This window comes from Octopus bimaculoides, chromosome 4 (genome assembly GCF_046866305.1).
Source record: "Octopus bimaculoides isolate indiv1 chromosome 4, ASM4686630v1, whole genome shotgun sequence".
NCBI lineage: Eukaryota > Metazoa > Mollusca > Cephalopoda > Octopoda > Octopodidae > Octopus > Octopus bimaculoides.
The window spans coordinates 39,274,637-39,299,685 of record NC_142931.1 but is presented as its reverse complement, the minus strand read 5'-3'; the positions used below and the strand labels follow the sequence as shown (position 1 = coordinate 39,299,685).

Sequence of the window (25,049 nt, the reverse complement as noted above, 5' to 3'; positions counted from 1 at the left end):
GCTTAGTATACTTTTCCTCTATTTTAATATACAATTTAAAGTTATTTGTATGAATAAAATGTATGCCCATTGTAAATTGTTTAAAAAATGGAGGCCGACACAATATATCAATGTTCTAGAATGAGAATATGTAGATACTACTAAGACTGACACTAGATTTATCTCGTGAAGGAAAAAAAAAACTATGAAGACAATATACAATTCATTTTTTAATTTTATTTTTCAGTCTTCTATATAGCTGCATATCCAAACAATTTTCTTGTCCAGCTAACATTTACCTGTTAAAGAGAAAATAATTTTAAATATTTAGTTTCACATTTTGGTTTGTCCAGATCTTATAACAGTAAAGCTGACTTGTTTTGATTTACAAATACATGGTAATTATTTGATAAATTAATGTAATACAATAGTAAACCTAATTAGTTCAATAAGAGTATAAAGACATTTGACAGCAACACTAATTCACTAATAGCCATAGTTCTGTTGCTCTGTTTTATAGAATCTCATTCTAAATTTCCCAGCTTTACTTTGAAATTTAATGGTAAAATTGAAATCAAGTTTTTTTTTTAAGAAACTACTATTAGAACTCTTGTTTTATTACCTCAATACTTGCTATTGCTTGAGCTGTTTTTACAAAAATGATAAGTTGTAACAAATCAAATGTAAATCTAATTACCATCAACATGAGGAAATAGCATTTAAAAACCTCTTCAATATTTATATAGGCAACTGAGAAACAATTAAATGGTCTCTGTGTTGCTGTATAGCAATGAAAAATGGAGATGTGCCTCTTAAATAGTAATTCTCCAAAAACATTTAATTTTCACAACTTATGAAATCAATTTTGTCTTGACTCTTTGAGATTAAAGCCAGTTGGATAAAATTTAAACTGTCAAAAGCTTACCTGAATAATAAATATAATTTACTTTTATTCCAAGTTGTGTTCCTAGAAATTGCTGCCAACCAGCATCTAGAGGTCTGTGATTTGTTTATTAAAGGTGAAATATAAGATATTGAACTTACTACTACAGCCACTGTGCAAAGAACATAATTCTACATAGCTGATTAAAAAGTTTTTTTCTAGATTGGTGTTCCACATTAGCAAGCCATATATGTAGTCTAATCATAACTACATCAATTTTAGAAGAAAGTTACAATTATAAAAGAGAAATGTCAAATATGATATAGAATTTGAGAGTTTAAAGGCCGGCACTTCAAATTACAAAAACTATCAAACAGCTTGCTATGATGTCTTTACCTACTAACTATGCTTATTCAAGTTGAACCAGTGATTACCTATCTTCAGCAATGGATATCATGTATAAATTATCCTCACATATATAAATATTGCAACATTGTTATCAAAATGGAACAATTCCTGACATAACTCACTACAATGATAATCAGCAAAAAATTTTTCAAAAGGTGTCTGTGAGAACACAAATGACTAGAGTTTATTTCCAACTTCATTCATCATACCTTTTTTTTTAAAGGATGATTCAGTTCTTTTTCCCATATAAGAATTTAGTAAGCATATTCATTCCTTGCCAAGACAATCAGTACTCAAGGGGAAATATAACAGTTATATTATTTCAAATAAAGCTCAGTTCAAAAGTAATTATTGGAAATTAAAATAATAAAGAAAATCTTCAGTATATGACTTGTATTGTATCTTGCACCTCGTTTCAGATGAACACTTTAATCTATTGACTAAATTACAGAAAATATATATATTTTCGACAAAATTACCACCACTACCAGTTTTTACTTGACCAAATGCACAGCAAAACATTCCACTTTTCTAAATAGCTTTCTGTGTGTACATAGACTCTAAAGATGCAAAATAAAACTGAAAATGAGTGTCTTGTGAGATAAAATACTTAGATATTAACCTGGAAATTTGGATCCAACTATAAAAGCTTTGACAATGCTTTCATTCAACACTACATATCTCAAAACCTTGTAAGTGGAGTTCATCATTCTGAATCTGAGTGTGCTTTTGTCTTGATATGGTGTTGCAGCTGTTTACAAGTATCATCGTCCAAGTGGTGGTGGTGTTTATTTATAATCTTACATGGAAACATTATCTGGTTATGGGCAAATATTAACTTGCTTGGAAATAAGTGAGGGTTGGCAAAAAAAGAGCTTGACCATATAAAAACCTGTCTCAAATGCCATCTGACCCAATGCAAGCATGGAAAAGTGGATATGAAATATACAATGGCTTCAGAGAAGCAATGACACATGACCAAAACCTTTGGCAATATGCTGTGCTTGAGTAGACCAATCAAGCCAAGTGAAAATGTCGTCCTGGCAGATACTGGTGTCACATAATTGGCATCCAGCTATAGAAACCATGCCAAATTAGACTGGAGTCTGGTGCAGTCTCTCAGTTTATCGGGCTTAGTCAAACTGTCCAACCGATACCAGCATGGACAATGGATGCTAAAATAAAAATTACATTGGATATGCATTTGGTTGAGAGCTTGCTGGCAATAATGATGTTTCTGATGATTGTATACTGAGCCTCAAATAAGCATATTATAGTTCTAAATTAACTAAAGGATTGTAATATAATTAAAGCTACTCTATATATACAAAACAAGCAGTTAAGTTGCTAAACGACATTTAACATCTATATTCAGCATGAGACCTGGTGTTTGGAAAAATGGAATGTTTTTGTAAGTTCAGAGTTTTAATCTCGTAATTGACCAGCAGATTAATAAATAGCAAGAGGTATAATAAACATTAATCTACAAGTTGTCAAAGTGAAGCAGTAGATTTTGCTACCCATCAAAAGAAAAAAATAGTGAATTGTGTCAGAAAAAAGTAAATACAAAGTGCACCAGATGAAATAAGTTTGCCAAGAAGTGTGCAGTTTTTTAATGATTTCTCCTAGAGTTCAATTTTTACTGTTTATACCTAATGCATATTATAAATACTGAATGCTATTTTCATGTATCTGCCTAAAATTAAACCACCTTTGATAACTTGAAGATTTGGTACTGTTTGCATGAATATTTGAAAAGTGAAACTCCTTGCAAGTCCAAGGTGTTTTGTATGTTACTTGAATTTGACTTATTTCTATAATATGCTTGGGAATGGATGCAACACGGTTGTTTTAATCTTAGATTACTGGATTAGGCAAAGTGTTTAATAAGAGCATTTGCTGGTTAGTATTTAGAACTAATGTCATTTGTATTCTTTTACTGGTTTCAACCCGCATGCTGTAGCTATGCTGGGACACTCAGCATTAATGCTTGTTTATTTTAGACCCATTTTCTGGCTCCGTCTCTGGAATCAATCCTGGTGAAGTAGTGAGTTGGACAAGGCTGCCCTTCTTTGCATTTCTTGTTGTGGTGCATCTAGTACTTCAGAAAATTGTCTAAATATTCTTTAAATACATCTACTCCTAGTAGATTTCTGGGGCCTTTTGGCAAGATATTGGAAAGTTGCAGGTCTCTGAAACCTAAGCCATTACAGTACTGGGTCCTTACTCTGGACAGAGAGGACAGGATCTTTGGTACAATGCAATGGTGTCTAGTTTGGTGATTGGTAGAGCTTTCAATCCCGAAGTTAGGTTTTAGACTTTCCATTATCTTTCATATATATATCAATGCATATCTTTCACATCATCTCTATGGGGAGCAAAGCATTAGCTCTTAACTTCTTGGTAGCTTGTCTGTGGCACTGAGTCAATCTTCTCAGTATAGTGCCATTGGCTTGCCTTCAGTTCTGCTGTTAGTTTGAGGTGATCATAGTTGGAAGTTGTAATTCAGGTGACTGAGGACGAATATTCATAGGTTTTAGTAACTAAAGTTGTATAGTTGGATATTATATATTGCAATTGGTGAACAGTAACATCATTAATTACAAGTTTCCTACAAGTCAACCAATTTTGCTGTATTTTGAATGGTAAGAATAACAAAAGATTGTCTTGATAACTCAGTAAAGAACTATGACAAGGAGCTTCATTCAAAAGCATCAGTTTTCCTGTTTTATTGGCAATCATCATTATCGTTTTCCATGCTGGCATGGACTGGACGATTTAACAGAGCCAGCGGCTGACCAGGCTCCAGTCTGATCTGGCAATGTTTCTACAGCTGGATGCCCTTCCTAACGCCAACTACTGCGAGAGTGTAGTGGGTGCTTTTTATGTGCCACCAGCACAGAAGCCAGTCAGGCAGGCCTGGCAGCGATCCCGTTTGGATAGTGCTTTTTACGTGCCACCAGCATGGGAGTCAGTTAGGGAGCACTGGCCACAGCTACAATATTGATTTTACTTGACACAACAGGTCTTCTCAAGCATATATTGCACAACACATCAGGAGTACTCTTAACTGGGCCGGACATGCGTGGCTGTGATCTCACTTTAGTGCTGGGTTTTCTCAATCACAGCATATCTCCTGTCATTGCCTCTGTGAAGCCCAATGGTTGAAGGTCATGCTTCACCACCTCATCCCATGTCTTCCTGGATCTACTTCTTCCACAGGTTCCTTCCATAGTCAGGGAGTGACACTTCCTCATGCAGCTGTCCTCATCCATACGTAACACATGACCATACCAGTGCAGTCGTCTCTCTTGCACCACATTTGATGCTTCTTGTGCCCTTCTCTCAGGGCACTTACACTTTGTTGTGTATGCACACTGGCATTACACATCGAGCGGATCATACTAGCTCCATTTCTTTCAAGCCTACGCATGTCCTCAGCAGTTATGGCCCATGTTTCACTGCCGTGCACCATGGCAGTTCGCACACATGCATCATAGTCTACCTTTCAGCCTGAACGAGAGGCCCTTAGTTGCCAGCAGAGGTAGGAGTTCCCTAAACTTTGCCCAGGCTATCCTTATTCTAGCCGCTACAAAGTCAGAGCAAATACCCCCACTACAGACTTGGTTGCCTAGGTAGCAAAAGCCATTAACTACTTTTAGCTTCTCCCCTGGCATGTGATGGAATCTGTTGTCTCAACATCTTCAGTGTTTATTGCCCCTGTGCATCTGCCACACACAAAAACTATTTTCCTGGTTAACCTTCCTTTGATATTGCTGCACCTTTTATGTGTCCATAGCTTACACCAGGTACATTGTATGGAGTTTCTACCCACACCTTTTCTACAGATCGAGCAGGGCCATCTACCTGAAGGGGATTGTGGTTTGACAGCCTTCCTACTTACTAAGACTTTGGTTTTTGTTAGGTTGACCCTATATGTATATAGTTATGGTGCTGTATTTACAAGTGTAATTACCTACAAATTAACTTTATGAATAAACAGAACTTTAAAAAATTAGAGTAAATTTATTGTTTATATTAAATCAAGTTACTTTACACATAGATTTATGATAAATATAACCCTTAGACAGAAGTGGTTGGGAGAAAGAACTTTGGTACTCTTGGATAATTCAGCACTAATCTTTTTACCAGCTACATGTCTGAAGAATGCTTTCAAGCATGAAGCTAAGAGCAATCTGATATAAAGTGACAACATGCACATGACAGGCTTCCTTACATTTTGTCTACCAAATTCAGTTCACAAAGCTTATGGTAGAAAACACTTGTCCAAAGTGCTGTGCAATGGGACCAAACTCAGAACCACATACTTGTGAATACATTTTCTTCATCATATAACCATACCTGTGCACATATATATATTTCTTATTTATTGCAATCTTTAACATGTGTTTCTTAGAGAGGCTTTCTGAGAATATCTTGTTAAATATGTGCATACTGTTGTGTTTAGTTTTGTCATTGGAATTAATATGTTCCAAAGATAAGGCAGCAGTTATAAATTCTAGTTAAAACATAGTTACAGATATTAGTGCAACAGATTCATTAAAAGAAAAAAAAAAACGTGTTGCAAATCATTTGACAAGAAAAAACAAAAAAATCAAATTAAATGATCTTAGTATCAATAATATTGAACAAATAGAAAGACAGAAAAAATGTTGACTTACTCTTCTTCTTTGAATTTTCTCTTAATTATTGGGACATATTGAAGTATTAACTTCCAGTCAGTAAAATACAAAAGCGCTACACCTCCAGTAGCAGCAAATATACCTAATGATCGACTTCTACAATGAAAAAAGGATTAAACATTTTGTAAGGAATGATATTTCAAAAGAAGTAACTGACTTTTAAGTTCAAGGCACAATCAATAAATCACAATACATTACGTTAGCTTTCTTTCAACATGACAATATATATAAACAAAGCTTAATAAAAAAAATCTATTTCTGTATAAATAAAAGGGTTGATGGATTTACTAAATACTACTTGCAAACATTTCCTTTTAGCAGGAGAAAGAACAACAACTAGTAGCTATTGTGAAGGACTCTCGGAGTGGAAAGGGGGATAATTTCAAGAAATTAAGACGTTAAGTAGCATGTTTCAATCTATAAGTCTTCATCAGCATAGGGTAGTCTGAACAAGTCTGGTGATCAGTTAATTTAGATTTGTACGTTATGAATAATCTTGGTCCAATATCATTTGCACGATATAAAAAAAAAAATTTTTTAAAACCCTGAAATAAGGGAAATAACTCAAATGCCATGTCGAAGCTAAGGATTGATGTACTGACAGCTATACATAACTACTTTTATTGAAATTTCCATTTTAGGTGAAGGAAGAAAACAAAAATCTAGTGGCAATTGCTTGTGACGGTCAATTTTTTCGTAGAATTATACAAGCATCTCATTTTTTATTACCTTAAACTATCATAAACATAACGTTTTTTTTCATCGTCTTTGAAGATTTTGGAAGGTCAAAAAAGTTGCTCTTCAGAATGGGTCATGTTTCTTCTATAGATCTATCTGAAGATCTCCAGATTGAAATCTCAAAATATGTTTTTAAAATAATTAAAGTGCCTCTCCATTTCTCGTGTGTGTGAGAGAGAGAGGGAGAGAGAGAAGCAAAATGTTGAGAATGCATTTGGAGTCTTTGAAAAGATTTACATGTGACTGGTAGTGTGAGATGAGAAGATTCCATGTGTGTGTGTATATATATATATACACACACACACATATAGATGAGAGCACTAGGGATAGGTTTAAAAATTTTTTCTTCTTCTGAAGGTTATCTAAGGCAAGAATTGGGGAGAATATACTTAGAACATGATCAGAGGCTACAAAAATATTCAGCAATGAGCACATAACAACTTAAACCCCATCAACAACACAAAGACAATTACCACATATACCAAGGAAACAGTCTTGTACTTTACCCTTTCTAGAGAGGAGCATCATGACTAAAATTCTCAAAATTGCTGCAAATAAGACTTTACAATATCTGATGATCTCCTATGGTAACTTCACACACAATACCTCTGTTTTTCTGAACCAACTGCATAGTCCTTCCAGTTAAACCACTAGACCATTTGTATCTCTTCCTTTCATTTCACTTTCTCTCACCATCCAGATAAATCACTGGAGTTGCTTAATCCCATGTAGAAACTACAGAAGAGGTACTGTAAACTCCACCTATGAATCAACTGCAATGTCAGAATCCCTTCTTTATCATCAGTAGTTAAATTAGGGTCACAAGCCTTTCACTCCTTAGCCTATATGCTTTACTCGAGTCGGGCAGTGAGGACTAAATCAGTCTTTGCCTGCAGAAGCGTTCCACACATAGTCTCTTGTCAATCACAGCCAACTTCAGCTGGGTTTAGCTGTCATGCTTATCTCCTTGGTGGTTTGCTTCAGTTGTCTGGGTTCCAGACACTACAGGAAAAAGCGCACCAATCTGCTGGAAAGTTACAGTAAGCCAACTTCAGTAGGGAATGAAGTTGCTTGCAATTCCACAAGTGCCTTGTTAATCACATACTGATATTCGGTTGTCTTTAAGCTGGTAAGAAATGTTGAGTCTGTCCTCCAGAGACACTAAGTTTGACCATGATGATTCTTTTTACACTCTGAGAGAGCAAAAACATGTCTGGTTGGAGTGATGTAATTGTTACCTTGTTTGGGAAGATGAGTTTCAAATTCCTCTTACATTTCTCAAGCACTGTTAAGCTACATATGTTCTTGAATCCTTTTGATACCAACCAGCCTGAGACCAAACCTGATTCTATGATACAAACTTCTTGCTTTAAAGTGAGCTAAATTAAAAACTTACAGCAAAATCTCATGTTAACATATGTTCCAAACATCAGCTTATTAATGACAGTTATTTTACAAATTCTTTATTATTATCAAAATCAATTGAAGCAAAAACAGTATGTTTTAACAGGAATATAGTAACAAAAGGGTTTAACTGAACTTAAGCAATACTGATCTTACTAACCAAGGAAGCAGGGTGCAAAAGTCATGAGGACTATTTCTCCTCTGAATAACTAATATATATTACTGGATACTTTCAGGATTCTTTATAAGATCTACTTAATAGTCTTTTCTTACATTAGTAAAGAGGTTCACAAAGAAAAAAAAAATAAATAAATCAACTAATTTCTTTAACCTGATATTTCTCATATTCATTCCTTTTCACGAGTATTTTATTATTTTCTTAAATGTTCTTCAGAACCCAATCCATTACAAACAGATATCTATGACAGTGGTTCAGAACACTGCATGGCACCTTGACCAAGTGTCTTCTATTATAAACCCGGAGTTGACGAATGCATTGTGAATGAATTTGGTAGATGGAAACTGTATGGGATCCCATCGTGCTCGCGCGCGCGACTTTGTTCCCTCCACAACCAGTGTTGGTTTGTTTACATCCACGTAATTTAGAGGTTCGATGAAAGAGTTCAATGCAATAAGAACCAAACTTAAAAAGAAAAAAGTATTAGGTTTATTTGTTCGACTAAACCCTCGAAGGTGGTGCCCCAGCAAGGACGCAGTCCGGTGACTGACACGAGTAAAATATAAAAGACAATCTTTGTCCTCTCTTATCGGGATAACATTTTTACTTACGCAAAGAGATATACATTTTTTGGAGATAAGGGAGAATGCATTAGATTCGGATGCGTCCCTACTAATATCAACATTCTATCAGCACTGACTTAGAACTAAACCGTAAATGGTTTAACAATAACTGCATCTGTTTCTCAGCCTCACGATAGCTCAAAAACGCGGATTCATTCAATGGAGAACCTCTGCATGATCGTTTGACCTGCTAGATATAACTGCTAAATCTTCTAAAATCGTTGTAAAAAGAGAAAGACATCTACAGAAAGATTGGGTGGTTACGACTGCAACACCTTTGATTATAGGTCTGTTCAATCAAAGTTGACTTCGGAGCGAAACGATAAAATGACGAGTGGTACGTATCTTCTCTCAGCAAAAATACTATTTTCCTTATGAATATGTGAATCAGAGACTCGTGAGTTTGTAGAGGAGTGGTACGACACACTCACAAAACTCTGTGACAACCTAATAAACCGCCAATTGTTCCTACCCTCATTTTGTCCGACTGAAAAATCTCTTAATACAAGTTTCGTTTTGCATTGGGAAGGAACTGTCTATAACATCGTTTTTCAGCAACTTCGATAAATAAATAAAAATTATACTGCATGTTTTTTCCAGAAATAAATCAAATTGTCATTTGGCAAAGTAGGCTGTAAAATCTAGACGATTCTGTAAGAAGGCCAAATATAAAACCACTGACTATTCACTATAAAAGACTTCTGGTAACTAAAAGGAATCGAAAAATCACAATTCACTTCATTTAAAATAATTTTTGATGTAGAATTCTACGAGAAGGAAATAAACTGAGGCTTGATTTTTAGTTTACCATAAACACATTGTATCAAGTTAAAGCTAGACCCTTTTTTTAGTTTTATTTTTTTAACTATATACTTTTAGTTCTTATGCTAAGACACAAAGGCATTTAATCAAGTTTATCTTATATACAATAACTCCCGGGTAGAAAATTTTCATTTCACACATTTTGACAACATTATGCTAACAATTTTAGTCTATTTTCGAAAATTCGTCTGTAACAACGTAATAACCTTTTGACCGACCAAGATGAAACAAAGGGAAATAACATAACTAAGATCCGAAAGTCCTTTTTAGCATTTTAATTTTGTATATCATTTAAATGCTGAAAGGATTTCTGGACTACCCCAACATAACAGAATAGAATCGGCAATTCATCACGAACAGAATAGAAGCAGGAAATTCTTTGGTATGACCTTCAACAAGCATACCTAGAAAGCTAATTAAAAAGATATTGACCTCGTTCAAGATATATAATTTACATGCATATAATATATACTTACGCGTTTTTAAGCTGTTGTGCATGTTTTCCCGAAAATAACTGAGCGAGGGGCATTTTACTTTCGGATGAGAACTGTACCAAAAGAATATGTTATGGAGAAGCCACAGCTCCCAGTCACCTTGCTGAAGATTGTTCGCCAGGGGAGATAAATAGCGATAACTTCTGTCGTCCACTCTTCGTAAATAATAAGTCAATTTATTTTTTTTATTTAAAGCATTAATTTTGAATTGTTATGTCATGCTAGCATGGAAAGCGGACGTTAAACGATGATGATGATGATGTCACCCCGCCGCCCCAGCTTTATATTGTCGTCTGAAGTGTTTCACAAAATACCTGCAGAATTTCCTTATGACTTTTGTTCAGATATTACTGCGGTCGAATTTGTCTCTCGTCTTTTCGGGTCCGATAAAATCAAACACCAGTCGAGTATTAAGTCGATTTAATATTTTTTATAAAGTATCCTAGATGTGATTAGACCTACAATAGAAGACTAAGATTATCACTGGTAGTTGGTTTATCGATCCCGGAGGGATGGAAGTAATTTGATTTGGGGATAATTTGAACTCAAAAAGTTCAAGGTGTTGGAACAGGAAAAGTTCCGATACTTAAGGACTTTGTTCCGTTCGGCTAGGGAAGCAGTGACCCTCCCATTTACCGCAACATCCAGGATGTGGAAGGGAGCAAAGGAGTCACAGACTGTGGCGTCCCAGATGAGGCACTAACCTCTTACCTTGTCTCTTTCCATAACTTCTGGATAATCCCGCTGGCTCCAGAACCAAGGGGATATTAACCCGAGCCAGGGCCCTCTTAATGATTAAGGTTAGCTTGATGCGACGAGCGAAATGACAAGGACTTAGACGGCAAGACAAACCGTGAAGGCCTGTAGAGTCGAGGGGCCTACCACAGAGACATCTCAGTCCCTACAGACGTCGGCTCACACTCTAGTACAATGGAGATGCGGAGCCCATCTAGAATGAGTAGACCGCCAATGTTGGCCATCAATGCCCCCGCCCCCAATAATTTCGCAGAAAGTAGGAGACACTTTGAAAATTGATCAGATTGATCAAAGAGAGAATTGACAGTGGCGCAGATTTCCTCATACTCTCTACTTCTGTCTATTCTCAACTGTATCAGGAACTGACAAACCCAGCTCGCTCCACTGTAACAGAGCTTCGTCCATTTCCCTGTTGGAAAGGAGAAATGTTACCTACCAAAGAGGAGCAAGCGTGGATAGAGTAAAGAAAACAAGGAAGATAAGAGACGAGCACTTACACAAACCTAGACCCACAAACCAAATTGACAAAGCAACCTGGTCGCGGGACGCTGGAGAGTCTGACATTGGCCACGCAATCGAGTTTCCTGAAGATTAGGTCGTCAAATCATTGGAAAGACGACGAGAATCTATAAGAGGGACTAACTCTGAGAAAATGCAATAACCTAAGAATCGACAAGTAACGCTTAAGTAAAAAAAACTTGAGGGGTTCAATTACTTCAAGGCTAAATGCGTTCCAGCCATTTTATTCCTAGGGTTACTTTATCTAGGACTACTTCATCTAATGTGTTAGCAATATTCTATGACGGCAGGGTGTATGATTTAGTTGATATTTCTAACAGATCGAGAACCATGTAAACTTTTTCAGTGGCTTGTTATTGACATAGCTACAGATTGACGCACTTGTTTCATCATCACTTTCTGGAAAATGCTTTTTTTTTTTCTTAAAAAAAAAAATGAAATTTTGTAAATGTATTTTTGAGAGTATAGATAACTATGTTGATATCTCGGTCTGACTTGATCACGTAAATGTATGTAAGGAATTACTTATACCAGAAAAATGTATGCAAGAGATTGTGGTTAGAGTGTTGCACCCTCGATCGAGCGATCGTGGGTTCGATACCCGGATCGGGCCGCGCGTTGTATTCTTGCACAAAACACTTCACTGGGATAGAGCCATAATCGTTGGCGCGTCGGCAGAGATGCTTTACGGTATAGCTTCCTGCTCTCTGCTTTCTGAGTTCAAATCCCACCTGACTAGAGAAGGCAACGGTAAATCATTCCCGCATTCATCCTAAGTTTAGTCATGGTGGCTGAAGTTTCAGTAATGTACTTAACGGCGACAGGGGAGGGTACGGGCCGCGAAATTTTTTTTCCCACAAGAGTTCTGGACCCAGTTATGAACTCATTTGCAGTCAGAGCTCAACTATCAAAGTAATTTATGAACGCATAACAAGTGATGGGCGATAAGATAAGATCACTTGGGTAAGGAATTGTAACGGTTATAGTAGAAAGGTTACTAATTGTAACGGTTATGGATTGAACGATGAAAGACATTTTTTATAAGAAATATTTATTTTTACCGTTACATTCTATGTTGCCATAGGCCAGTGTAATAGTATATAAAACATGCAAGGTTCAGAATTTAGGCCTGTATCTGTATGTACCTTTTTTATAGTAGTAATTGTATAGAGAGAGAGATGGTAGGGTTATGATGTGGGCGACGTTGTCTCGCAGTGGCTGACAGTGTCAGCCAGGCTTCATTCTCCATGAGTCGTCCAGTGGCCACTGGTGACTAAAAAGAGGAAAGAGTTGTTACCTGCTACGTTCGCATTTGTGAATAAATAACCGTGAGAGAGGTGGTTTCACTACAGAATGACCATGCTTCTCTCTTCTAATAATGCATGTTGTTCTTTTTCTTGTTTCAACCATGGCTGGCTCTGCGCAATTATTTATGTTGTTGTTTAATTTGTAAAACAATAAGGGGACAGGGTTGCTCGCACATCACCCTCTACCCATATTTTTCCCATTCACATCTTCACCATATGGGACCCTAACAAAATCATCCGATAATAGGTATAGATGCAAATCTAATTACTTGTCTTCTAAAATCAGGCATAACTTGGCGATCGGTCGACTTACAATACCGTTCTTCGTCTTGAATTTACTTAGTAGAGTGTGTTTTACCAAGAGATTGGTTGTTTTTAACACATTCACGAATGTTATGTTGTGCTTTGCATCTCGGCATAATCTGAGAGCTGAACGGATCTGATCCTTCCTTATCTGCATGGCTGCCTCTGCGTAGTTGTTTGTATACAACAAAGTCAAAGTGAGCTCTGATAGGCTGTATGCAAATGAGTTCATTACTGGAATCCAGAACTCTCGTGGGGAAAAATAATTCGCATACGGGCCCTCCCAGGTTGTATAGAGAGTGTTGGAGAAGGTTCGCGTGCACAGGACTTGCCAAGGGGCAGACCACAGCTAAACTAGATGTAAGGGATTACAACATGCAGTGTGTCTTTTCTTCTTTTTATAGATATAGTAGGGCAATATGGAACTGATTCGAATGAGAGTTGGTTGATATTTCTGGTAGGTCGCGTAATCACACAAAGCTACTCTTGTTGACTTCATACACATGTTAAGTTGAAGCAGAAAGGTGGTGTTCCTTTCAGTCGTCGAAGCACGTTAAACGTAGGAAATTTCATCGGTATCACTCAAAAATGTTTCGTGAAGAAAAGAATTGAATTTTAAAGATTATTTCTGAGGAGGGTGATTTAATCAAGTACAAGCTAACAGCATTGGATCAACAAGATAAACACCGCTAGTATCAGTAGAATGGTAGGGTTTTCTGTACTGCAGGATTAAGTCTTTTGGCGGATCCACTTTAAAGAAACATTGTAAACCGGAGAACAATGACCAGTGGCCATGGCTGACTGCTAAAGCGTCTCAAGTGACACCCAAACGACTGGCATAAGTTAAGGGAACTTGATATGTTAGAGTAAGTTTTTGCACCCATTCTCACATTTCCAGGTCGATCGGCCCCATTGCACCCAGCTTAAGTAGCACCGTACCACAAAGTTATATTTTAATATTGATAGTAGAAGGTAACTGTTGTCGGTGTTAGTTTCTTTTTAAGCTCCTATATTTTATTAGTATATCATTTACAACTTCTGTAAGTATATATTAAAAAAACGTCAATCTGAGAAAATTTGCTTTTACTAAACATTTATCTTAATTCCGTTCGCAACTTGGATATGCCTTAAAGAAATATGTTAGCTTTTTGTGATTGCTTTCTGTTGCTACACATTTTAACTTCTTACCATCTTAGCTCATAACTATCCTGATCTAGTGGATCAAAGGCATTCTAGCCATGATCATCTCATTCTTTTTGGTGTATGTAGGAATATGTCAGCTATTGCATGCACCATGTCCTTTATATAAGATGATAACGGGTTTAAAGGAGATTTGGCAAGTATTTCTAGCAAGTCGAGCGACCACGAAGAGGCAAGCTCACTAACTGTAGAAGGGGTCCAAAAGTCCGTAGGTATTCAAACAATCAAAAGCTACTCATGAATATCCTACCGAGTCATCATTTTGTTATCTTGCCTCCTTTGCTTGAGCGACCTCCGCCACAACTACTTCCACAAGCTACCTAACAGCAGTATGATCGATAAGAACAGTAGTTATTTCTAGACTGCGGATGGAATTAGTGTCTTCTATTTAAAATTATTTCCATTATTTCCATCCATACAAATGATACGGTGTTATACTGTGAGACCGGAAGTAACACGGATGTTAGCTCTTAGTGTTAAAACAACATTATGTAACAAAAAGAAAACAGAAACCTCGATATTCAAGAAAGAAGGTAGGAACATTGTTTGAATCGCATCATATACTCGAACTTGAGAGATTATATTTCTCATATTACGAAAATTTTCACGTGAGAAGCTGAGAATAACTCGATGAATTACTAGAGTTAGTTACCTTTTTGGAAAACAATAACGAGCCAACGATAGATTCTCCACGCGATCGCTCGAAACAACAACCAAATTACCTTAAAGTTATATTCTGTTGTTTGGTACTACTAAAGCAGCGCGGACCCGAACGCGCTAGCTAGTCTTGAGTGGTCGATCCTAACCCTAACCCTATCACTAACCCTAACCCTAACCCTATCCCTAACCTTAACCCTAACCCTAACCCGCGTGTGCAAATGAATACGTTTTTTGGTAAGTACACCCCCACGTGGTTCACTAAGAAAAAAATAAAACCTCGGAAAATCTACCTTTTTTGTTTTTTAACCCCAAAATAATGTCCTAGAGAGTTTAGCGCTCCTCATTTGAACACAAGGTCACAGACTGGGTTAATGGCAATTACTAGTTCGAGACAAACTACCCAAATTGAGGTGGGTCTATGTGCTTGTGTGTTTTATAAGTCGTTAATTGTGCGTAAATGTGTGTAATATATGTCTTCGATATAATTTTAAAACATACATGTTTGTTATAGACCACCGCAAACGAATGTACCATGATATGCCATTAACCAACCGGAGCGAAGTGTTCATACCTTTCAGAGTGTGTAAATTACGATTATATTGGGGTTTAATGTAAAAAAAAACCTCAACTTAGTGGGCATGCACAGATACAAACTGACACAACAATTTTTCTAAATTTCAAGTTTTATTTTGCAGATATATTGGGGTTGGGGCACATATGTGAAGTTAATCCTGCAACATACCTATAACGTGTGTGCCTCCCCCTGACTTTATTTCCTCATAACTTCCAGAAAAAATGGATATTTTTTAATGAAACCTTCTACAAATACGCTTTAGATGGTATAGAATCCCATTATATTGGAATTTGTTGTGAAAAAAAAAATTTTCCGTACGTGGGGAGAGGGTTTCAGAAAATTCACACAAGGTACCTTTCTTTTCTCAATTTTTAGAAAAATGGGGGCTAATGCAGTTTCGCACCTCTCCTTAAAAAATGCATTTTTTTTGAAAAAATGTTTTCGGATGCCCTACGTTTTAGATGTCGGAGATTATATATATATATATAAAAGAAAGAAATTGCACACATACATACTGACACATCACATACATCTACAAAATGAAACTTGAAATTTCGAAGAAAATTGTGATGTGTTAGTGTGCATGCTAACCGTTTATTTATTTATTTTTACTACATCAGATTTCAATATAATCGTACTTTACGCACTCTGAAAGGTATTTGTAGAAATTTTCATTTAAAATACCTCATTTTCCCCGAAAATTATGAGGAAACAAAGCCGTTTCGGTCAATATAAAGATCTTCACTCGTAAAAAATTTTAAAATAAATAAACAAATAAACCAGCCTGCTGGGTGTTAACAAGTATGTAGAAAACGAATATGAAAAAAAAAAATTGCGTTAACGACCCTGGGGATGGGGGGGGGGGGGACTTTCGGAAAATTCACAAGATCCGATTTTTCCGTCATAACTTTCGGTAAAATGGATATATATTGATTTTTTTTTTTACGGAAAAATGGAGGATCCGATTCTGAAAAAAAAAAAAAAATTGCATTTTCAAAATTTCAATCCCACCCCACCCCACCTCATCCTCCCCCTTCATTGTAAAATTTCAATTTTTCAACAAGGCCGCAGCTCTGAGCTGAAACTACAGAAAAAAAAAGCAGGCCTTCAAGCAGGCTAGCCACATGCTAGAAATAATAGCCTAATCTCACACAACTTTGATAACATAATGTAATCAATCTACTGTCGTTTATCCCTAGTTTCTGCATTGACCACCAGATAAAGGATCGGGGGACCCTGTCAAAGGTTTTCTCCAAGTCAACAAAAGCCAAGTACAGAGGTTTATCTTTGGCTAGATATTTCTCCTGCAGTTACCTTACCAGAAATATAGCATCAGTGGTGCTTCTGCCTGGTACAAAACCAAACTGCATTTCATTTAGGCTAACTCTCTCCCTAATTAGTTGGGCTATGACCCTTTCTGTAACTTTCATCACTTGAGCCAATAATTTGATACCCCAGTAGTTATTTCTGTCTAAAGCATCACCTTTACCCTTGTAGCAGTTGACTATGGTACTGCTACAACCAATCATTGGGTATGACTCCTTCATGAACTACCTGATTTATGATGTGAGTGACAAGACCATAAACCCACACCACCCGATATTGTTAAAATTTAGGCAGTAGTTAGGTAGTAATTTTGCATTACTTTATAAATGCACATTCTTTTAAGATAATTGCATTTCATCTTATAGCTCTATTTTACATTATTATTGACATTCAAGCTTTCTTCATTTTGCATGTCTTGCCAGTGCTCCTCCACATGAATATGTATACTTATAGGACTATCACTATGGAAATATCTGATACAATGATATCAAATCAATTTAATACATGCTATCTTAAAGATATCATGTTCGTACCAGTGTATATAGTGCCACACCCTAACAGTTGAGGGAACCCGTGGAAGAGGTAGGCCCAGGAAGACCTGGGCTGAGGTGGTGAGGCAAGACCTTCGTACATTGGGCCTCACCGAGGCGATGACTACGGACCGAGACCTTTGGAAATGGGCTGTGCGTGAGAAGACCCGGCAAGCCAAGTAAGATCGTTGCCAGTGCCCCTGGACTGGTTCTTGTGCGGGTGGCACATGAGATGCACCATTTTGAGCGTGGCCGTTGCCAGTACCGCCTGACTGGCTCCTGTAGGATTTTCGAGCGAGATCGTTGCCAGTGCCCCTGGACTGGCTTGTGCGGGTGGCACATAAAAGACACCATTTCGAGCGTGGCCGTTTTCGTGCGGGTGACACGTAAAAGCACCCACTACATTCTCTGAGTGGTTGGCGTTAGGAAGGGCATCCAGCTGTAGAAACTCTGCCAAATCAGACTGGAGCCTGGTGTTGCCATCCGGTTTCACCAGTCCTCAGTCAAATCGTCCAACCCATGCTAGCATGGAAAGCGGACGTTAAACGATGATGATGATGATGATGATGATATATATAATTATTTCAAGGATATAAATACCTTAAAAGGATGTCAGCATCCAAATTCCCCAGTTTTATCCAGTGTATCAGTGAAATACTAAAATATGTTAGCTTTACATTGATGGATATGGGTATATTATCATTTATGTTAAGAAAAAGAAAATACTATATATTTTGGATAATATATACATATATATATATCATCGTCATTTAACATCTTCTTTCCATGCTCGCATGGGTTGGATGATTTGATTGAAGACTGGCAAGCCAGGAGGCTACAATCTGATTTGGCAAGGTTTCTACAGCTGGATGCTCTTCTAAACACCAACCACTCTGAGTGTGTAGTGGGTACTTTCTACATGCCACCGGTACAGGAGCCAGTCGGGTGGCCCAGGGATTGAGCATGATCGAACAGTGCTTTTTACATGCCACCAGCACAGGTGCTAGTCAGGTGGCACTGGCATTGGTCACGCTTGAATGGTGCTTTCTACATGCCACCAGCACGGGTGCTAGTCAGGTGGCACTGGCATCAGTCATGCTCGAATGGTGCTTTCTACATGCCAGTGCATTTTAAAGATAATAACTTATTTGAATTTATATGTACATAATAAGTATATGTATACACCCGCACGCAAGGAGGACAGTTGTATAAAGTTGTGCCGTGCGCTCAAAGAACTGGCACCTGTAGAAGAGGGAGACTAAGGGAGGTGTGAGTGACATGGCGAAGTCAAATCTAAATCTCACCTCACAAAGAAGATATCAAAGGACCGTGTTGACTAGCATATTACCAATCAACTCAGTTGACCCACTTGCCTGCTCAGGCATAACAAAATGGATGTTAAAATTATGTATATTTGTGTCCATACGCACACACACATGCATATCTGCCCTGCTGTGTAACCTACACCACTGTTCTCTTTCATAACTTCATGCCCCTCTGACGCCCATATTAGTTTTCTACCCTCACATCATGCATCTCTATCATTGATGTGTCTGTTGCCCATCCCACTGTCACCTTTATCTCTTTATTGTTAAATTGTTTAGCTTTGATCGGGCAGATCTATAAAATAGAAAGCATTCAAGTTGCGACTATTTGTAGAGATTGTATCTGGGGCTACATGATTGATGTCCTTTTTTAAGACCATGTAACGGGAGTTGAGGAAGGTTTGGTTATTATTTCTAGTTCATATATTTTTTCTGGAATGACTACCAATTTCTTAGTATGAATTATTTAAAATAGTTTTTAAATGATGACTCAGATCTAAAATTTTTATCACTGTTGTGAATGTAAACAAAACTGTTTATGTTTTCCAGTTCGAAACTATGACTGTTTTTGTTGGTGCACGCAAAAGAATATACCATAAAGTAGTATCCGGTGTGCAGCTGTTGTTTTCACGGAAATACCTTCTCCTGACTAATACAGCCATTAGTATAACATCAGCAGCAGGTGGAGATTCTGTTCAACAATTCTATGAACTTTCAATTCAGCGACAGCAAACATGGAACAAAGATCGGACTCTACACATCAGTATTACTGGTTTAATATTGGGACCCCCAAGCCATTATTGGTATCACCTGATAGACTATCTTTTCCCAGGTTCTTCAGTTCGTGTAGTTGCCAAAAAACTACTATTTGACCAAACTATAGGTACACCGATAGGTATTTTTCTATTTTTATCATCACTAGGAATTCTAGAAAATTCTTCATTTGACAAAATGTTAACTGAATACAAAAACTGTGGAAAAACTTTGTTACTTTCTGAATGGCTAATTTGGCCTCCAGTACAAGTGATTAATTTTGCTTTCATACCACTTAAATTTCGTGTTTTATTTGATAATTCAGTATCGTTTGGATTTGATATTTATTATTCTTATATTAAATATAGAACTGATAAGGTTTCTGACTGATATTAAAAATAAAAGTGAAATTTGATGAAAATATATAAAGTGCCTTTCTTTCAAATGTCGATACTTTGAGATATAAGATATTTGAACACACACAGACATATGTAAATAAATATCCTTTAATTGGCGAATAGCAAATCAAAATAAAATATTTGCCACAACTCCAATTTTTCCTAAACCTGTGATATATGTGTAATAAAAAAAAATTTATAACATTATTTATTTTGTTAAAGGTGAATATGGGACCTTTTCTGTTGTCAGTTTTCATTTTTTAAAATTTTGTTCTTATTGTTGTCAGATTTAGTGTATTGACGTGGTTTTATATGCTAATTATGGAAATGAAATTCATTTTTGCAATAAATTAATACATAAAAAGTTAATAACTTTTGAAGTTTACAAATTTTGGGTAATTTTAACCAATCAAAAGCCACAGGCATATTGGTTCCGGTTTCCATAGTAACAAGCCAAGGTATAGTTTCCTTAAAACACCAACCACATGTATTATCTTTACCTAACTATTTTCTTTCACAAATGCCTATTTTCTGAGTTTGTACTACCTCATTTTTGTCATTTTCACCTGTTCTTTTGAGAAATGAACAAATATTTTTTGTTGTTGTTGTTGTCCTCTCACTACCTCATTTTCATAATTTTGAACTCTGTGATTTCCTGGACTTCTTCAACCTAAATAGATGCATGACTGCAACCAGCTCATTTAACCTTTCAAATATGATGGAGAAATTGAAAACCTAGGCAGATGTGGTTTCTTACTTACAAGAGAAGGTTGTTATCCTTAAAAGAAAATTATGTAGAAAAAGACACCATATGAACAAGAAGCTTTATGGGAAAATTTACAGTTGGTGCTCCCAAAAAGGTTGTCTGCCAGAAAAAATACATTGATGGAAGGCAGCACTCTTCCTCTTAGGACAGTACTGCTTTTTTTCCCCTTTACTCATGGGTCAAGGAATTGACTTCAGTCTGGCTTTGTGTTGAAGAACTGGGGATTACAATAGCTATGCTCGTGAAATATGTATGGAGGACCTACTCCACAGCCCAGTTCAGATAAACAGTCCTGGGAAATTTGTTGAGATAAATGAAGCAGTCTTCTCAAAGTGTAAATACAATTGGGGAAGGTGCTTGCTACCTGAACAGGTTTTCAGAGGAGTGTGTTGTGAGACCAGACATGTTTTTCTTTATATGGTGCCATGTCGGAATCGTAATACACTGGGGGAATGCATATGTCAATCAGTTCCTCCAGGAAACACAATTTTCAGTGACTTCTGACATTCTTGAAATTTATGGTTATAATATGTGGCACAGGAAATAAAACTCTAATTTGTTTGAGAAAAAACTTCTAGACTGTATCTCAAACTTTTGTTTTTTAATTTTTGCTACAAAAAATGTATCAATTATTTACATGAAATGAACTATTTTTGTTTTGTAATTTAATGTAGTTTGTACTTTTGTAATTTTTTGCAAAAAATAAAAAAAATTCCTTGAGGATTTCTTTTTATATTGTTTACATGCCTGTTCCAACATTTCACGACTTTATTCAGTAAAACTTTTTACAAGTTTGTCTTCATAATGTCAGAGACAGCTAACACTCACAAAATGCCATCTTCCAAATCCTGTTTTCTGATTGGGTAAAAATTAAAGTTCAAACTTCTGTAACATTTCCTAAAATTTTTTGGAACAAGTGAATAACAAAATTAGATTCAGTGTGAAAAATTACATCAATGTACCAAGTTTGAAAGTTTTCACTTAGTTTCAAAAACTTTGACAGCAACAGAAAAGATCCTGAATATATTTAATAGGTCTCAGGGATCCTGTAAAGGCGATGTGTACAGTCCCTTAAATCCTCCCCCCTCCCCACAAAAAGGGCAAACACCTAATCAAAAGGCATTGCAGTCATCACCATCTCATTTGCTTAGGCATATATAAGACTGATATCCTTTGCAATAAGACAATAGGGAATTCTGACAAGCAGACTGACATAGGAGTCCCCTCCTTACCATTTTCATAGGTATTTGCAGATTCATTGTATATCAAGTTCTGATGAAACAATCACTTGTTCACTGATGAGAATAAGAAATAAGAATGTACACATATTTCTGAAACAGTCAGACATTGTGTTACATATCTAGACAAAAAAAAGGAAAATTCAATGTAAAGTTATTTGTACTTGATCTTATGAATCCAAACTATTGTGTACTGTGTGATCTTATGACGAATGAAGTCAAAACTGGCCATGTAAGAAGCGTTATTTTTGTACAACTTCTATTTTTCTTGCGATATAAATCTTTAAAATTTACAAAAGATATGTATCATGTTACAAGTTCATAAAACAAATTGTACTGCTTGTGGAATTTTTTTGTTTTTATAACATTCACTGCTCTTACACTTTACTTTATCTTTTCCAAGAGGTGGGGGGAGGACTTCGGAAAATTCACAAGATCTGAGTTTTTCACCCATAACTTGGTGACAGTTTATCGTGGATAGTGGGTATTAATCCATATTTTAAATATTCCTCTGAATATTGATGGACTTTTTTTTTACTTGCACTACCATATTTTTTGAATCGGCATAACTACAAATTTCTGCACCCTCAACTTTGGATGATCATAACTTTCAGAAAAATGGATATTTTTAATGAAATTATCTACGAATGTGTTATATCACGTAGATTCTGAATATACAAAATTTTTGGGGGAAAGTGTTTTAGGAGGGGGAGGCGTATTTCACAGGAGTCCACTTCAATTTGTCTTAGCTTTCAAGAAAATGGATATTTTTTAATGAAATTCTCTACAAACATACCTCAGACTATGTAGATTCAGAGGACAGGAATTTGGTGGGGAAAACAATTGGAGGCTATTTTTGAGAATTGTTCCCTATTCACAGGTGTTTCTGAAGTTGTCTATATTTGTTTCATTTTCTCAGTTTTGTGCATCCACAGATTTCTACCACACACATATGTAATTAAAAAAGTTCAAACGGGGAATTATATAACAAATTATGCTTTACACTTCTATACTTAACTGCGCATGTATATTCCTTATTATTGCTTTCGGTATCTTCTGCCTTTCTATTAGAAACGTTTACCTGGGAATTTACTTAAAGTGAAAAAGAATAGTATGCAACAGATAAGTCGTCTTAATATTTTTCAGTGTACCAGACCTCTTACTGTTATTTTTAGCATAATGAGTTTTCTGGTGAGGGCTTCATTGCCTGTTTGTTGCTTCAGTAGAAATCCACAGATGCACAAAACAGAAAATGAAACGAATATGGACGACTTGTTCAGAAACATCCACAAGTGCGGAACAGTTCTCAAAAATAGCCCCTAATTATTTTACCCCCAAAATTCCTATGTCATCAGTATATTTGTAGAGAATTTCATTAAGAAATATCCATTTTCTTGGAAGTTAAGATGAACTGAAAACCCCTTACTTCCACTCCATTCTATTCCTCCATCCTGCAAACACCATTTATTGCCCTATTGGTAGAGATGGACTACATGTAATCTGAACCTTCCCCCCCCTTATTTATTAATTTTTTTTACAGAATCCCACATTTTAGGCTATGGAGATTCCGATTCTGAAAAAAAATTTTTTGAAAAATTTCAATGACCCCCCCCCCCCCCCAAGCAGGCTATTTACATGCTAGAAATAACAGCCAAATCTCACAAAACCAGTGTTAGGTTTAGGTTTACCCTGTGGATCTATATAAAAACCGGGGGAGGAAATCGAAATTTTGAAAATTTTTTTTTTCAGAATCGGAATCTCCATAGCCTAAAACGTGGGATTCCGTAAAAAAAGAAAATAAAACAAGGGGGGAAAGGTTCAGATTACATGTAGTCCATCTGGACCGCCCTATCAACACCCTGCAGCAGCACATTTTTCTCGTGTACCTAGATTTGTTGTTGCCAGAGATAAAAGTGTCAGTACTTTTAAACACATAAGTTTGCGGTCAGTTTATTTCTCCATAGGATATTAAGATGGCATTGCTTTCAGTACTGACCAGTTCCTTACTACATACACATTTGTAATTACCTACGTTTTCACATACCACTAAATCAAAGGAAATAATCCTATTCCCTCTTTAGTGACATCAGATCTTATGAATATGCTGAAAACGACCTGTTGTCTCTAAAGTGTAAAAAATTTGATAAAATTGTCCACTGAAGAGATACTCTTACTCTTTTACTTGTTTTAGTCATTTGACTGCAGCCATGCTGGAGCATCACCTTTAGTTGAGCAAATCGACCCCAGGACTTATTCTATCAGTCTGTTTTGCCGAACCGCCAGGTTACGGGGACGTAAACACACCAGCATCAGTTGTCAAGCGATGTTGAGGTGGACAAACACAGACATATATATATACGACGGAATTCTTTCAGCCTGAGGCTATAGTACAAGACACTTGCCCAAGGTGTCACGCAGTGGGACTGAACCCAGAACCATGTGGTTGGTAAGCAAGCTACTTACCACACAGCCAATCCTGCGCCTATATAATTTTTTTTTTAATAACTCATTCTCGAATTAACCAGTTTCTCTTATTTGTATACTAAACATCATGCACAAAAAGTCCAAGTTTAACATAACCCTATGCATCCCTCACCAAAATATTACCATGCCCCATGTTGGGAATCACGGACCTACACTAAGAGGGCCATTTCTGTTTGGTTGCAGCTGTGGGAATTTCAAAGTTTAAAATTCAGTGCATTAATGTAGTTATCCAAGCTGAATCTCAGAAGACCTTTCACTTTTACCAGGAAAATTTTTTTAAAGTTTCAGGCGATCTTACGATACCAGTCCTGAAGCTATACACCACGTGTTTATTTACATCACATTGGCCTTTTCTGTAAAAAGTATTGGAGGGAAACGACGTTGTAAAAGTGAAAGCGCGATTTCTTTTGAAGTTGGCATGTGTGTCGGAGAGAGACAGATAACAGATTATTTTTATTTCCTTTTAATAGCATGTATGCGAAACAGACAGTGTGGTGAAGTTCTTTTGTGTGAGAGAGGTTATGCATGTATGTATGAATGGCTACAGTGACACACACACGCAGGTTATGTATGTGTGTGTGTGAATGGATTCAGTGACACACACTATAAAAAGGAAATAAAAATAATTTCAGTTATCTCTCTTACATACACATGCCAACTTATAAACACATGTGCAGT

General features: G+C 36.5%; 2 protein-coding genes across 6 annotated transcripts; one reads left to right on the top strand and one right to left on the bottom strand.

Moving 5' to 3' along the window:
* Positions 1 to 196: 196 nt before the first annotated feature.
* Positions 197 to 13,328, bottom strand: LOC149136020 (cytochrome b-c1 complex subunit 10-like). The gene is made up of 3 exons (XM_089350611.1): positions 10,215 to 13,328; positions 5,953 to 6,069; positions 197 to 278 (listed from the first exon to the last, which is right to left on the bottom strand). Exons 1-3 carry the CDS (start codon positions 10,265 to 10,267, stop codon positions 275 to 277), a joined length of 174 nt encoding a protein of 57 aa, XP_089206737.1. The 5' UTR covers positions 10,268 to 13,328; the 3' UTR covers positions 197 to 274.
* Positions 13,329 to 13,381: 53 nt separating this feature from the next.
* LOC106881147 (mpv17-like protein 2) lies at positions 13,382 to 21,372 on the top strand. Of its 5 annotated transcripts, none has more exons than XM_014931430.3 (2): positions 13,382 to 13,477; positions 19,282 to 21,372. In XM_014931430.3, exon 2 carries the CDS (start codon positions 19,291 to 19,293, stop codon positions 19,873 to 19,875), a length of 585 nt encoding a protein of 194 aa, XP_014786916.3. In that variant the 5' UTR covers positions 13,382 to 13,477; positions 19,282 to 19,290; the 3' UTR covers positions 19,876 to 21,372. The 5 variants fall into 5 exon arrangements, with proteins under 5 accessions (XP_014786916.3, XP_014786914.1, XP_014786913.1 ...); XM_014931428.3 differs by lacking the exon at positions 13,382 to 13,477 and adding an exon at positions 13,845 to 13,983; XM_014931427.3 differs by lacking the exon at positions 13,382 to 13,477 and adding an exon at positions 14,712 to 14,850.
* The last annotated feature ends 3,677 nt before the right edge of the window (positions 21,373 to 25,049 follow it).